Here is a 15,218-nt window from a genome sequence, read left to right as displayed (position 1 = left end):
GTGTATGTGTGTGTGTGTGTCTGTGTGTGTATGTGTGTCTGTGTGTCTGTGTGTGTGTGTGTGTGTGTGTGTGTGTGTGTGTGTGTGTGCCTACCAGGGGCGATGAGGTGCCATTACGAAAATGTGGGTCTTAGAGGTAAATAGACCTGATCAGAATCCTTGCTCCATCCCTAATTGGATCTTCAACCTGGACTCAGGCACTGGCCTTTCTGGGTCCTGTCTCCCTTGGCTCCAGGAGTCTAGTGTGGGCGAGAGCAGGAAGGCTCTTTGGATTGAGTGGGCTCAGGGAGTTCATATTTGGAACAGCGTGGGCTGTAGCTGTAAACGCCTTCACTGTGGGGGCTTGGGGGTCCCTCAAGTATTAATTTGTTGCCTGCAGATGTTTAAGATCTACCTTGCGTATGAACTTGTTGGTTTCTTTCAGTGGGGACAAGGACCCCAGTGTTCTCTGAGTTCACAGAGATACTCTGGGGAGTCCAGAGGCTGATAGTGAGATCTGTGTGCTCAGCTGGGAGGAAGGAGTAATACTGCACAGGACACCTCTGTCCTCAAAGCCCCTGGAGGGACTGAGCCCTCTTCTGACCATCTCCGTTCATCCCACCTAACCTCACAGACTTCAACACTGACAATTTCATCTGTAAAGAAGACTTAGAGCTGACACTGGCCAGACTTACTAAGTCAGAGCTGGATGAAGATGAGGTAGTGCTTGTGTGTGACAAAGTCATTGAAGAAGCTGACCTGGACGGTGATGGCAAGCTAGGCTTTGCCGACTTTGAGGACATGATCGCCAAGGCCCCTGACTTTCTCAGGTGAGGTTACTCCAGGAGCTGGGCTTGCTTGGGTTACCGCAACATTTAGGGGCACAGCTGGCTGCCCGGTCTCATGGGACCTCCATAGATAATGATATAAGCAGGCCTATTTCGTCCAGGCCCAGCTTCCCAGATGCATGACTGGCTCTTATATGACTACTCCTATCACCAGAGGGAGGGATCAAGACTCTTAGGGGAAGGAGGGAGGGAGGGAGGGAGGGGTGGTCTAGATCTTCAGTTTCTCCTTCTTAGCCTCCTGGAAGCTTTCCCTCTGTGCAGCTTTCCTTAAGGACATGACCAGGGTTAGGTCAGCTCTCTCTTCTGCCCAGCCCTCAGTCTCTCACCCTCTGTGCTTTCTCTTTATAGCACTTTCCACATCCGAATCTGAGGACACTGCCAAGGCTGTGGGGCCCCGGACTCCGTCCTCTGGCCTGCTGTCTACGCAGGTATGGTTTTCAAGTGCTCCAGGGAAGGAGCTGTGGCCTTTGGGGTTCTCACCCGTGGACATTTCCTGTGGCCCTTTCAGCAAAAAATAATCAATTAATAAATTAAAAATAAAAATGAATAGAAAACCTAACTGCAATGGGGTTGTGAAGAGCAGGACCCTTCTCCAGGCCTCCAGTGTCTACCCTCAAGACCTGCATTTCCCCTGCAGGCCCTCTCACCCACCCCCTTGCCCAGTTCTTTTCTCACCTGGGAGGGGAAGGTAGAAAAACCTTGCAGGAGAGGTAAGGCTGAATTATCTGTGTGCTGGGCAGGCACTCCAGTCACCCAGGGGTAAGTGCAAAAACCAAACAAACAAAGAAACAAAGGAAACAGAGCCTGGGGTTCTATGCAATCTTTTACCAAAGCCAAGGCTGGGCTGTACCCACCTCCAACCCCATGCTTTCCCAATGTGAAGTTGTATACGAAGTTAGGTCCAAAGGGCTCTGCCCCCATGTCACGAACACTACTCCACCCCACCCCACCCCATCCCCGATGACGTGGTATCACTGATGTGTGCTGACCTCAGATTTGTGAATTCCTAGAAATAAAGCACTTTTGTGTCCTGCACTCTCCGTGTCTGTCAGCGTCAGGAACGTTCGGTGACACTCTTTTAGGCAGTCCCTGACGCCTCAGAGGAAGGGTCGGCATCAGTGTCAGTTGCTAATATTGGCTTCTGGATGTTGGGTGAGGGTTGTTTCCATTTCCCTAGTAATGGATTTGTCTACCAGCAGGGAGCTCACCATTGTTAGGCTTGGGGTTTTCCTGCTATTCTTAAACCTTTCACCAGCACCCCTAGGAGATAGGGACTTCTAGAGTTCAGAGGGACAAGCACACTGACCAAATAATCTACCAAGGAGTGGCTTTCCCCGGTGCGCACTGAGCCAGTTCTGCCCAGGGCCTGGGTGGAGGCAGGTGGGGAGGGGACTGTGGTTTTGGTTCCTGCCTCCAGCTTGTAAAGACAAGGTAAAGAGAAGGCAACAGGGGCTGGGGATTTAGCTCAGTGGTAGAGCGCTTGCCTAGCAAGCGCAAGGCCCTGGGTTCGGTCCCCAGCTCCGAAAAAAAGAACCAAAAAAAAAAGAGAAGGCAACAGAGCAGTTGCTGACGCTATGGGTTTGGGGACACATGGGTGAAGGGGAGCAGTATAAAACAGGACAATTCCCGGAAGAGCCAGCTTGGCCAAGGGAACAGCTTGAGCAAGAATTTTCTAGTCCCGACCTGGTGACTGAGCAGAGCCCTACTCCCAGAAGTCCCTGGAGGTGAAGCCACCAGGTTCATGGTAGGTTGCATGGGAGGAATCTGAGTTGCTCCAAAGGTCAGGACCGGCCGGAGACAGAGGGCAGGAAGGGGTGACCTGCTCACATCAGCATAGCATCAGATGTCCCCTAACTGGCTACCAGATGCTACCTAGCAGTACATCCAAGGTTAAGCTTGCCTTATTGAGGGGGTCTCTGTTCAGACCCTCACTAGCTATGTCTTTGAACAGGTTTCTGTAGCAAAAGCTAGGAGTTTGCACAGTGAATCTAGGATAAAGATGGTGGAGTGGGGAAGGAAGGGCTGGGGTCGGTTCCCAGGAGCCCAGCCTGATATTGGGTTAGAACCATGGCTTCTGAGGTTGGACCTGGGCTGCTGCATCCCAAGCTTCTGGATCGAATCCTTCTGGGATGGGTGCAGAGGATGTGGCTCCCGGCCATCTCCTCTGGCAAGGCTGTGAGGAAGGGAACTGCTTTCGTTCTCAGAAGTAATAGCATGATGTCATTTAGCCCGTCAGGAAAGTGTCTGTCTTGGACAGGGGCCTGCTACATACTTGTTAAGCGTCTGGAGCATGAAGCCAGCTTGATCGATCAGTCCAGGCCTTCCCATGTTCATCCAACCCTTCCTTTAGTTAGTCCCCACCCTTACTGGCCTTATCCCTTCATTATGTGGATGGACAGCATTGAAGAGACATCCAGGAGTTGCAGGCTGCTGCAAGGTCTCTCCCAGGCCTTCCTGGATAGGTACCCGGGCTGCATCTTGGAGCCTAGTTCCGTAGCCGATGAGCTGAGGGTATCCAGTAATCCCTGGTGCAGTGTGGCTACCACTAAACCCTCTGAATGCCAGGCCTTTCCTCAGGATTTATGCTTCTTGTCTGTGAAGAAGAGCCTCCGGAACTTGTCAGGCTGGGAGGAGAGAAAAGATGTTGGGGCAGAGAAAACCAGAGACCCATGCTCAGAGGCTCTTAGCTCAGGCCTGGGGTGTCAGCCAGAACATAGTGCCAGCATGGCTCCCACAGGCCTCTCTTGGGGACCCCAAACTCCACTTTCAGTCTTCCAGTTTAAGATGAAGATTTATTTAGCTTTGACTGGCTGAGGATGGATAGTGAGGAAGGAGGTAGAAAATACCACATTTCCCTCCTGAGTATGTGCTGGGGTCCCTACTACTTCCTACCCTTCTGGGGCCTTGCTACGCCCTGGTTGCAAAGGGTGGAGAGGAAGACAGATTATATACAGGACCACCAGGAGTAGAGGAAGACATGGGGACATCTGGAGGAAGTGCAGACACGGATTCTGAGGACTGTTCACTGCCTAAGTCTTAGAGGATTGACCCCTCAGAAATGATGGAGGTTGGGGAGGGGAGAACAAGACAAGGGTGGGGATGGGGGTGGAGGTGGGAGTGGGGGTGGGTGGGGAAACCCTGCCCTGAAGGAAGAGCTGGTTTGAAGCTCAGGGTGTCCTTGTTCTGGCTAGGAGAGGGAGGTTTCAGGTTTCTCCCAGATTTGGGGTTGTGTCCACTGGAAGGAGGCTTTCCACTCCTGTTGTGTGCAAGTACAGGCAGCTGAGGGATAGGGCGGGGTTGTGGGCTCATCTGCCACCTCAGGGGCCCAGGTTCAGCCCCATGCCAACCACCTCCCTCTGGTGTTATTTTTACCCCCTGCCCTCGCCTTGTTCTTCACTTCTTTGTCATGAATCCTCAGAAGTAGTCACCCTGAGAGCCAAGAGCCACCTCTGACAGTGTCTTGTCAACAGGGCATATGGTGCATTGTTCCCAGGGCAGCCGCCCTGAGCGCAACTGGATAATCGGCCCATTGTACAGACACGGAAGAGTCTGGGTGGGGTTTCCAAGTCAAAATATAGGCTCTCCAGTTAAATCTGAATTCTAGGAAAATAAGAAACCATAGTGATTTTTTTGTTTTGTTTTTTTTCTTTTCTTTCTCTTTTTTTGAAACTTTAAAAAATGATTTATTTATTTTTATTTCGAGTGTTTTGCCTGCTTGTATGACTCTTATGTCTGGGTGAGGGCACAGGTAGTTGTGAGCTGCTGGGTGGATGGTAGGAACTGAATCCAGGTCCTCTGAAAGAGTAGCGAATGCTCTTAACTGCTGAGCCGTCTATCCACAGACTCCCATCATAATGTTTGAGATATGTGAAAGCTACTGATTTATATACAATTAAAATCTAACTAGATGCCTTGTATTTTATCTTGCTAAATTTGGTGATTATAGTCATCAGAGAAATTGTCTTGCCTAAAACCAGAAGCTAGAAAGTTGTTTATTCATGACTATGGCAGAGGGCCTTCTTTCCAGCTTCCAATGGTTCTGACAGCCTTCTGATGGGCTGCAAGAAAGGCAGGAGTGCCTACTGTAGAGCAAGCTCCTGGGTGATTTCACCCTGAAATCTAGCGGCTGCTTTTCCCACCTTTAAATCACCGGGGTGGGGGGGAAGTTCTGGGCATTGGTAGTAACCTCCTCGTGCTTGAGGACCATACAGAGTCTCCCTATGTAGTCCTGACTGACCTAGAGCTCACTATGTAAGCCAGGCCGGCCTCAAACTCACAGAAACCCTCCTGCCTCTGCTACCCTAGTGCACCACATCCACCCCCTCTGGGAACTCACCTTGTGCACTCGTCCAGTGTCCTTGTTCTTGGCAGCTGGGATTTGCTCATAGGTGTTCCCTGGCTCTGGAAGCTGCGGGGTCCCCGGAATCTTCTCATAGCCATAGTCCATTGGCCCCGATAGTTGGCTGTATGTCGGACTAACTCCAGGGCATGGGAGCTTGGCGGCGCTATGCCAGCAGGACGGAATCTGCTCGTAAGTACTGCCTCTTTGGTCTGGTTTGTCCCTACCCTCTTGTCGTAGGCCTGATGTCTCAGCAAGCTGGTAGGTGTCTGCAGAGCTGGCTTCAGAGGAGGACTGTGCCTCGTGGCTCAGCTTTAGAAAGCCTTGCCTCCAAGTAGTAGCCCGAGATCCTTGGGCCTCAGAATTGGGAGGCAGGGGAAATCCTAAGGAAGTATAAGGCATTGTGGAGCCTTGGTCTGGCTTCTCCCCAGAGGGGGCAGGTTCTGGGCTATTGGGCTTGTTTTGATCTTCATCTGAGAGTTTCCTTGAGGGCTCCCTGCCTGGGGATGAAGCCAAGTTGCCAGCAGGAGCTGGCCTGTGCCTGCCCCAGACCTCTGTACCTGGGCCTAGCTGTGCCCGGTTCATCTTCTTCAGTTCTGAGTAGACGATACCACTGGGGCCTGCAGAAGAGTCATCCAGAAGAGAGGGACTCTTCTGGGGAATGGGGGGCACTCTAGTGGGTACCTGAGAGAGAGGGACAGAAAATGTCTTAAAAAGCCACCATTGGTACTATGTCCTTAGACCCTCTAAGCTATCTTTATAAATTGAGCCTCCCTCTTTTGTCTCAGTTTGCCTATCATATGCAGGGGTTGGTTCAGGTTTCCTGGTTCTGATTCTAAATGCAGTCTTTGCCTTGACAGCCAAGGCCTTGGCCCATCAGCTCAACAGCAAACCCAAACTCATTCTGCCTGGTCCTCCTGTCTCCATCATGGTTCACGGGGTCCCACAGGGCCCTATGAGTCCTCCCACTCACTGCTATGCACCCCTTCAGAGTGGTTTACTCCCAAGCCCATCAGTCATGGAACCTTTCAACAAATATTTACTAAGTACCAACTACACGGCAGACAGGCTAAGTCCTGAGACCAGCCTGAGTTTACATTCTAACCTGGAAGCAAGCACAAAGATTTGGTGTAGAGTATGATGTATGAATGTGTGATAAGGATGTCCCGTCACGTCATGATCAGTGCTGTAGGGAGCAAAGCAGGTAACAGAAGAGAAAAATAACAGGTGGGAAAGGTGGCATGTCCTGTGTGTAGGTCAGGAGGGAAAGGTGGCATGTCCTGTGTGTAGGTCAGGAGGGGAAGGTGGCATGTCCTGTATGTAGGTCAGGAGGGAAAGGTGGCATGTCCTGTAGGTCAGGAGGGAAAGGTGGCATGTCCTGTATGTAGGTCAGGTGGGAAAGGTGGCATGTCCTGTAGGTCAGGAGGGAAAGGTGGCATGTCCTGTAGGTCAGGAGGGAAAGGTGGCATGTCCTGTAGGTCAGGAGGGAAAGGTGGCATGTCCTGTATGTAGGTCAGGTGGGAAAGGTGGCATGTCCTGAATGTAGGTCAGGAGGGAAAGGTGGCATGTTCTGTATGTAGGTCAGGAGGGAAAGGTGGCATGTCCTGTATGTAGGTCAGGAGGGAAAGGTGACATGTTCTGTAGGTCATGTGGGAAAGGGGATACGTTGTATAGGTCAGGTTGGAAAGGCGATGTGTTCTGTAGGTCAGGTGGGAAAGGTCCTATAACTCAGGTGGTCTTTCTGAGGAGAGACGAAATGCAGTATGAGTATGAGTGATGTCACTCTGGTAAGAAGAGCAGCCAGGCAGAGTTTACAGGAAGTTAAAAGCCTTGTGGGTTTAAGAAAGATCTGTAAGGCCAGTGGGGCCACAGTGGGCAAGGGAGAGAGGTTCAGGAGACTGGAGTGGCTCTTGTAGACCCTGGAGGTTTTAGGTTCTATTCTGAGTTTAAGACATCCTTGGCATGCCATGGTCTATGTCTAAGGACATTTTCTGAGCCTATCTCATCATAGAGACACCCCACCTTACAGTTTCCTGGATGGTGTTCAGTATCTCACAACATTCTCACTGAGCCCTTGCAGGTACCTCAGGAACTATAAATAGACTCATAGAGAGTTCATGACTCACACAAAGGCTCACACTGAGAATATGGAAAAGTCTAGTCTAGGCTTGAGTCAATCCAGCTGACCAGGGCAGAGCAGAGCATTGGTGAGTCACTGGAGGCTGTCTCTAGGTTGGGCTTCTTATACTGTGAGCCTGGTGTTCACCCGCTATGTCTGAGGATACCGTCTGGTGGCCTCCAAGGACCTGACTCTAGTATGACCCCCCCACATCCCAACCTAGCCTGTGTGGAGCAGACTCCTCCTCACCTCTGTACTCTCCTCATTCGAGCCAGTTCTGGAACTCGCATCTAGGGCTTTCTTGGTGTGCAGGAAGGAGACCTGGGGCTTTGCAGGAAGGCAGGGGCTGGTAACCTTGTCAGGGAGCATGCTGGGAAGTTCCATAGCTGGAATTTCCAGGCCTAGATTAGTCTGCTGGAGGCCCGTGTTGATGGCGTCGTATAGATCATTTTCCTCGAGCTGGAGGCAGTGAAGATATAACAGGCTTATGGTCATACGCTAGGGTCTTCAACTGCCTGCCAGGGGCTGCTTAGAAGGGATAGACACACTCCACTAGGTTTCTGACCTTTGGGTAAGGTTCTTTTTTTGATTGAGGGCCATGGTGCCTCTCTGTTTCTTTGATGGCATGTGCCTGTGTAATTGTTACCCCAAGGATGGACACCCCATCCACCCATCCTCACCCGGGGAAGAAGAGGTGCCTACCCGTGGGCAAGCAGCAGCAAGGGTCTCTCCAAAAGGCTCAAGCTGCACCTCCTGGTAATGGCGTAGGAGCTCATCCAGGGTGCTGTGGCTGAGGGTGTCTCCTGAGACAAGGTAACGTCGATTTCGCAGCTGGTTGATGACAAAATGGCGGCAGCGATCACTACCCCTGTAACACAGTTCGCACGTGGGCTGGGTTGGGCTGCTGGCTCTGTGCGGGCCAGCTTTGCCCCTGTGTGTCGGAGGATCATCTCTCCAGTGCAGACTCGTGTGACCAAGGGTTGCCCTCCCCACGTGCATCTGTGGTGTTCCTTGGAGAGCTGGGGGGCACTTCAAATGTCTGGGCCCTGGGAACAACCTGATCTTGTTCTTTGGAAGCACAGGGCTAGGACTAGTGTGATTTAGACACTCATCGAGCACAAAACTTAAAGATGCTCATCTATTTACTAATGCAATAATTTATCTGTTCTTTTTTTTTTTTTTTTTTTTTTTGTGGTATTGGAGAACAAACCTAGGGCCTGCCTACATGCTGCACAAGTGCTATGACACTGAGCCATGCCCCTAGCCCTACTTAATTATTTATTTTAACTTTAAATCCTTTAATTATTTCCTCTTGATTTTTCAGAGAAGATCCAACTTTATAGCCCAGGCTGGCCTTGAACTCAGGTGGATCCTGCTGCCTCAGCATCTCTGTAGGTGCGAACTATGGTGCTTGGCTAAGACAGTAGTCAGAAGATCAAAATAAAAGAAAAACGAAGCAAAACCATAAACACAACAAAACAATGAGGAAGAAAATATCAAAGTTTCCAATAAAGGCAAGGTGCAACCCTGTACCTTTGTCACTCAGCTTCACCCATCCCCCATCCTCTGGAACAGCAGAACTCTCCCTCAGCCTGCAAAGTCCCACCCTCTTCATTGTCCACAGCACACATCATGGGTGCACAGCAAGATGAATTTCTGCACATAAAAATGCCCAGGTAACCACATGGAGATCAGGACATGAACCTTGCCCGGCCCCTCCCTGCCAGTACCCCCAGGTGGCCTCTTTCTGACCTATTGCTTGTTTCTTCCATTCTGGAATTTCAAATAAATGAAAATTATGCAAAAATCCTCATTTGTGTCTCACTTCCTTCACTCAACGTATATTTCAGATTCGCTTAGGCCCAAGTAGGTTTAGCTTCTTTCTTTCAAAAGTTAGGTGTATCGTCTCACCCGATGCTCATTGGGGTTGTGCTGACTGTGCTGACTTTTGGTGAATGCATTTATTCATTTCTACTGAGAATATGCCAAAGAGTAATAGGCAAGGCCGAGCCACCATACACACACACACACACACACACACACACACACACACACACGCACACGCACACACACACACACACACCACACCACACACACACACAGTACACCATCCCATACACACACACCACACACACCACACACACCACACACACCACACACACACACCACACACACACACACACACCATACACACACACCACACCACACACACACACCACACCACACACACATACCACACACACCACACACACACACATACACACCACACACACACCACACACACACACACACCACACACACACCACACCACACACACACACACCACACACACCACACACACACACACACCACACCACACCACACACACACCACACCACACCACACACACATCACACCACACACATACACAGTACACCATCCCATACACACACCACACACACCACACCACACCACACACACACACACAGTACACCATCCCATAAACACACACACACACCACACCACACACTCACACACACACCACACCACACACACACACACACACACACACACCACACACCACACACACAGTATACCATCCCATACACACACACCACACACACCACACACACCACACACACACACCACACACACACCACACACCACACACACACACACACACACACACAGTACACCATCCCATAAACACACACACACACCACACCACACATACACACACACACCACACCACACACAAACAGTACACCATCCCATACACACACACCACACACACCACACACACCACACACACCACACACACAACCACACACACACCACACACACCACACACACATCACACACACCACACACACAGTACACCATCCCATACACACACACACCACACACACACACACACCACACACACACCACACACACACACACACCATACACACACACACCACACCACACACACACCACACCACACACACACCACACACACCACACACACCACACACACACACACACCACACACACACCACACACACCACATACCACACACACACACACACCACACCACACACACACCACACCACACACACACCACACACACACACACACCACACACACACCACACCACACACACACCACACACACACACACACACCACACACACACCACACACACACACTACACACACCACACACCACACACACACACACCACACACACACCACACACACCACACACACACCACACACACACCACACACACACACACCACACACACACACACACACACACACACACACACACTCCTCTGTCTCTCTCTTTCTCTCATTTTACGGAAATCAAATTTACTAGTCTTTAAGAGCTTGTTTGGGGATTTTAGACCAAAGGTCGTTCCTTCTTTATTCTGGGAAACTTGTCCTCTTTAACAAACTGTGCTTCAGGAGGGATGCCCGTGTTTCAGCAAGGGAGGGGTCGCTTTTCTAGCCAGCCAGATCAGCTGAATGAACGCTGGTCACAGGTTGGGTAACAGATGTGGCAGTCAGGCTGCATTCACATCCAAATTTATCAGTCCTTTATAGTGAGTACTTTATGTGTAAGAAGCTTTTCTTTAATCCTGTTTTTATAGGCACCTTGTTTGCTAATGGAAATATTTTCCTGTTCCTGTTTCCTTTTAGAAAGGTTATTGTTTTCTATTTTGGACCTATGCAGAATTACTCATTTTTGTACCTTGTATGAGGTAGTGACCATTTTCCCCCTAATTGGATATCCAAGGGCTATGTATCAATTACACGAACACCGGGAACAACCGCGGTGTCTCTGATGTGGATGTGGGAGTCAGCACGCTGACTGTCTCTGCCCCCTTCTATTCCTTTTCATTATTTATGTTTCTTTGAACACCTCCTCTTGCCCTCTTTTATAAGGTGGCACTCTGCCTAAGGTCTCATGAGGGAGACAGAAGCTCAAAAAAACACAGAATAAAGAAAACCCAAAACCGAAAGGAGATTTGGGAAATGCTTATTATATTTCAGAGTGCCCAAAGCAGTGCCTGGGGACAGATGAGAATCGAGCGATTATTAACATTTGCCCAACCCTCCCATGTTTTGTTCCCTGTGCTGGGAGTTGCAAATGCCTGTCTCATCGGGTGCTTGCAACAGTCCTATGGTGGGTAACTAGAACGCTCCTATTTTACATATGAGATGGCAAAGACACAGAGAGGCAAAGAAACTTCCTCCAGGTTAGGATCTGAACAAGGAGAGTCTGTGCACATAATTTGAATCAGAATGTGAAGACTTGGAAGTTTGCCCTGCAGTCCTGGCCTCCTTCCAGGCCTCCAGAGGAGCCTTCTACCTTCCCAACTCAACCTAATTTCAGGCCGTGGTCCACAGTCATCGCCCCTGACTTTATATTAGGTACCTGTCTCTTCCTCTTTAGCCTTATAGCCTTATATCAGGAAGACCCAAGATCTTCATACCCAACCAATGGTGTGGGCTCCCACAGCCTTCACACCTCAAGACTGTCTCCAGTTCTCCCTCCTTATGTGGTTAGAGGGACCCTGCTTCTGCCTGGATCCCTTCTTTGTGGTCCGACTTCTCATCCACCGCTATCCTGTTCCCGGAAGTGTTGTGTCCTGCTGCACCCAAGGATCTGTGGTTCTCAAAATCTTGTACTTCTGTTCATGCCAGTTCACTTACTAGAAAGACTTTCTTATACCCAACCATGCCCCCTTCTCACTAGCAAGCCTATTCCTCCACTGCTGGGCCCAGAGTTCATCTGTGCCCACTGGGAAGAGGTTTTATCCGACTCCCCTCCTCCCTTTGAAGGCTGCAGCAACATCCCTGGCATATAGTCAGTGCTGGTGCTCTGAAAGGGTTGGCCAAGCAGAGGATGACTGAATCATGGAGTCAGGGCCCAGAGAAAACCAGACAGTGGGTGTGTGAGCCTCTGTGTTCATCAGCAGAGTCTGCCTGTCTCTTCGTAGAGGGCTTTCCACTTACCTGTAAGATAAGATGTAGCCGGCAGCCCGGTCACTGAGGCGAATGAGGAAGGAACCAAGAGCTTTGTCCCTGAGTAGCTGCTCTGTCTGCCTGGACAGAGGACATGCCATTAACTGGGGTCTGTACCCTCACAGTAACCAAGCAGCCTGAATCAGACCTGTTCAGGGCCCTGCTGCGAGTCCTAAATTGAGACAGATATTCAGCCCTTGATGGAGAGTCTTCTGAGACCTTTGACTGACTCTGAGGCCTCTGAAGGTGCAGTCTGTGGTTGGTCTTGGCTCAAGGAAACAAACTCAAGACAATCTGTAGTTGGATGTGAGTCCCCAGGCCACAGGTACCTCCCACTCCCCAATGTGGCCTTGCCAGCAGGAGCAAGAGACATGGCCTGCAGATTCCCGCTCTCCACCCGGATAAGTATGTAGACAGAACGATACCGGAGACTTTTGCATTGGTAGGAATCCCTCTCTTGGGACTAAGTGTGCAGTTGTGCAAGATGTATACTACATAAGAGTTTCTGTAGCAAAGAGCCGCTGCTGTGTCTGAAGCTTGGGTACAAGAGAAGCTTACAGGAATTCACCACCACCCTTCAGCTTCTTCTACATGACACCAAGTGTTTTTGAGGCAAGTAGAAAATTCTAGTTCTTTATTTTCTTTTTGGCTTGGAAGAACACAGACCATATAATTTCTTACCCACTAACTCACCAATACATCACTAATCAGAACTACCTTCATAATTTTCGGGAATCAATGCCCAATGAACGTGTGGGACCCCTTATTTCCAAACAAAGAGTGTCAGGACAGTGACACAGAGCAGTAAAACAGCTGCAGGTCCCCCGAACACAGCCTCATGTGGTCTGCAAAGCTGTCCCAGGTGCTGGGTTAGGCACTGGGCCAGGACCTGGTGGGCTTTGTTTCTCATTCCTGCTTCCATATGGTACTTGGGGAGCTTGGTAATCCAGCCCAACCACAATGCCAAGTCCCACATTCTTGCCTCTATGCCGGGATAACCGTGTGTCTAGGTTCCCTGGATAGTTTTTTACCTCAATTACAATAACATTCCAGTGCCTGCACACGGCATGGCCTTCTAACTTTCAACAAGATACCCAGAGCTCATCTAAACACGCTCAGCTCCTACACAGCCCACTTTAGTCCTCCCCACAGCTGCCAGTACCAAAGATCCCGCTAGGGACATGCCACACCTGCCTTCAGAAGCTTCTTCAATCTGCCCCTTCTACCTCAGGGGCAGTCTTACTTGCGAGTGATGAATCCATGGAACCAGGGGGGCAGAGCTCCATTCTGTAGGATAGAGGGGGCCTGTGTTTCCATGAACCACTTCAGAGCCAGCTCCTGGATTTCTGCCAAGGCCTGCCCATTTCCTGCCTCTTCTAGTGCCTTGCCCTGATGGAACTGCTCCGGGCCGCCCTCCATCCCGGTGAGCACTGGTGATAAGTAAGCCCTGATGGCTGCAGTCCTTTATATCTGTGCGTGATACAGCTCATTTGCCTGTACTCACACCCTCCCCGATGCCTGCGGCCCACAGGAGTCCTATTACCTCTGCACTGGTAGATTCTGGTAGGTCTGACTAGATTCATTAGCAGGAAGCTATGGTGGCAGCCTGGTGAGGATCAGGCAGGGTTTCCATGATCTCTGGGCCAGCAGATGAGCTGATGACTGTGACCTCTTTTCTCCTAACCTCCAGTCTTTGCCTCAGTGGACAAGCAGACACAAAGTACAGTCACAGCACTGCCCCTGTGAACAGAGTCCTGGATTTATATTCACTGTATCTTGCCCTCCCAGGGGCTTTTGTGTCTTGGTGGGGAAGTTCCATTCTGATTTCCTTCTACTTTTTTTTTTTTTTTTTTTTTGGTTCTTTTTTTCGGAGCTGGGGACCGAACCCAGGGCCTTGCGCTTCCTAGGTAAGCGCTCTACCACTGAGCTAAATCCCCAGCCCCTCCTTCTACTTCAAATTGTGTAAGGTACCTGCTGTGCATGATATAGATCTGGGAATAAGACCACAAGTGGTGGGAAAACATTATATGTTCAGTGTATGTGTGTGTGTGTGTGTGTGTTCACACACATGTATGTGCACATATTCACACACGTGCATGTGCACACATGCACACAGGTATTTATCCACGCATAAGTCTGGAAGTTACAAGTTGGGCGTCTTCCTCTACATCACTCTCCATCTTATTTTTTGAGACAGGGTCTCTCATTGAACCCAGAGTTGCTGTTCAGGGTTGACTGTCTGGCCAGCAAGTTCCTGGGATTCTCCTGTCTTTGCCTCCCTCTCAGTGTGTTCAGCTTTTATGTGGGTTCTGGGGCTCCAAATTCAGGTCTTCATGCTTGTGAAACAAGAACTTTACCTACCGAGTCATGTCTGCACTCCCAGAGAAGCACTACTAATAGAAGTAGACAATAAACGTGTGTGATTGCATGTGCAGCACTGCACCAGATGAACCCAGCCTGCAGGAAGCAGGGAGTGGGAGACAGAGAGTGTTGGCTGCATGTCATGGGTTGTAGTCAGTCTTGCCCAATAGTGGATCCTTGAAGGAGGAAGCCAAGCACCAGGTGAAGAGGGACTGTTGCTAGCTGTGAAGAAAATGAGGACAAAGACGGGATTTTGCATCAGTTTAGGGCAGGCAGTAGAACATTTTTTTTTCATACAAATATTCCCAATCCCTGGTGTCAGCCTTCTACAGCAGAAACTGGAGCTGGAGGACACTGAGGACCATCAGTGCCCACCTCCCCCACCACCAAACATGGGTTAGAATCCCACTTCTATCACATTTGGGCCTAGAATATCAGAGAATGGCTGAGCTGTTGGAAATACTTCGGTTTCCTCATAGACTGGGAATTAGAAGCTATTGTTAAGACTCCGGGGCCTTTATGATGGGTAGAAGCAAAACAGCAAAGAATGAAAGATCATTTACATTCATTCAAAGCAGGG

General features: G+C 50.0%; 2 protein-coding genes across 3 annotated transcripts in view; one reads left to right on the top strand and one right to left on the bottom strand.

Moving 5' to 3' along the window:
• The window catches only part of Cib2 (calcium and integrin binding family member 2), a 16,892-nt gene extending 15,030 nt beyond the window's left edge, over positions 1-1,862 (top strand). For both annotated transcript variants that reach the window (XM_006243071.5, NM_001015010.1), the window contains 2 exons: positions 614-809; positions 1,176-1,862. In XM_006243071.5, coding sequence (XP_006243133.1) covers positions 614-809; positions 1,176-1,197 — 218 coding nt within the window. In that variant the 3' untranslated portion in view covers positions 1,198-1,862. The remainder of the gene's footprint in view (positions 1-613; positions 810-1,175) is intronic.
• On the bottom strand, positions 1,558-15,218 carry Sh2d7 (SH2 domain containing 7). The gene is made up of 6 exons (XM_008766362.4): positions 13,521-15,218; positions 12,269-12,358; positions 7,988-8,153; positions 7,535-7,744; positions 5,164-5,850; positions 1,558-3,451 (listed from the first exon to the last, which is right to left on the bottom strand). The coding sequence occupies exons 1-6, from the start codon at positions 13,694-13,696 to the stop codon at positions 3,401-3,403; spliced, it is 1,380 nt and encodes a 459-aa protein (XP_008764584.1). The 5' UTR covers positions 13,697-15,218; the 3' UTR covers positions 1,558-3,400.

The sequence above is a fragment of the Rattus norvegicus genome, chromosome 8 (genome assembly GCF_036323735.1).
Source record: "Rattus norvegicus strain BN/NHsdMcwi chromosome 8, GRCr8, whole genome shotgun sequence".
Lineage (NCBI taxonomy): Eukaryota > Metazoa > Chordata > Mammalia > Rodentia > Muridae > Rattus > Rattus norvegicus.
The sequence above is the reverse complement of the archived record's forward strand: the minus strand, read 5'-3'. Positions and strand labels throughout refer to the sequence as shown.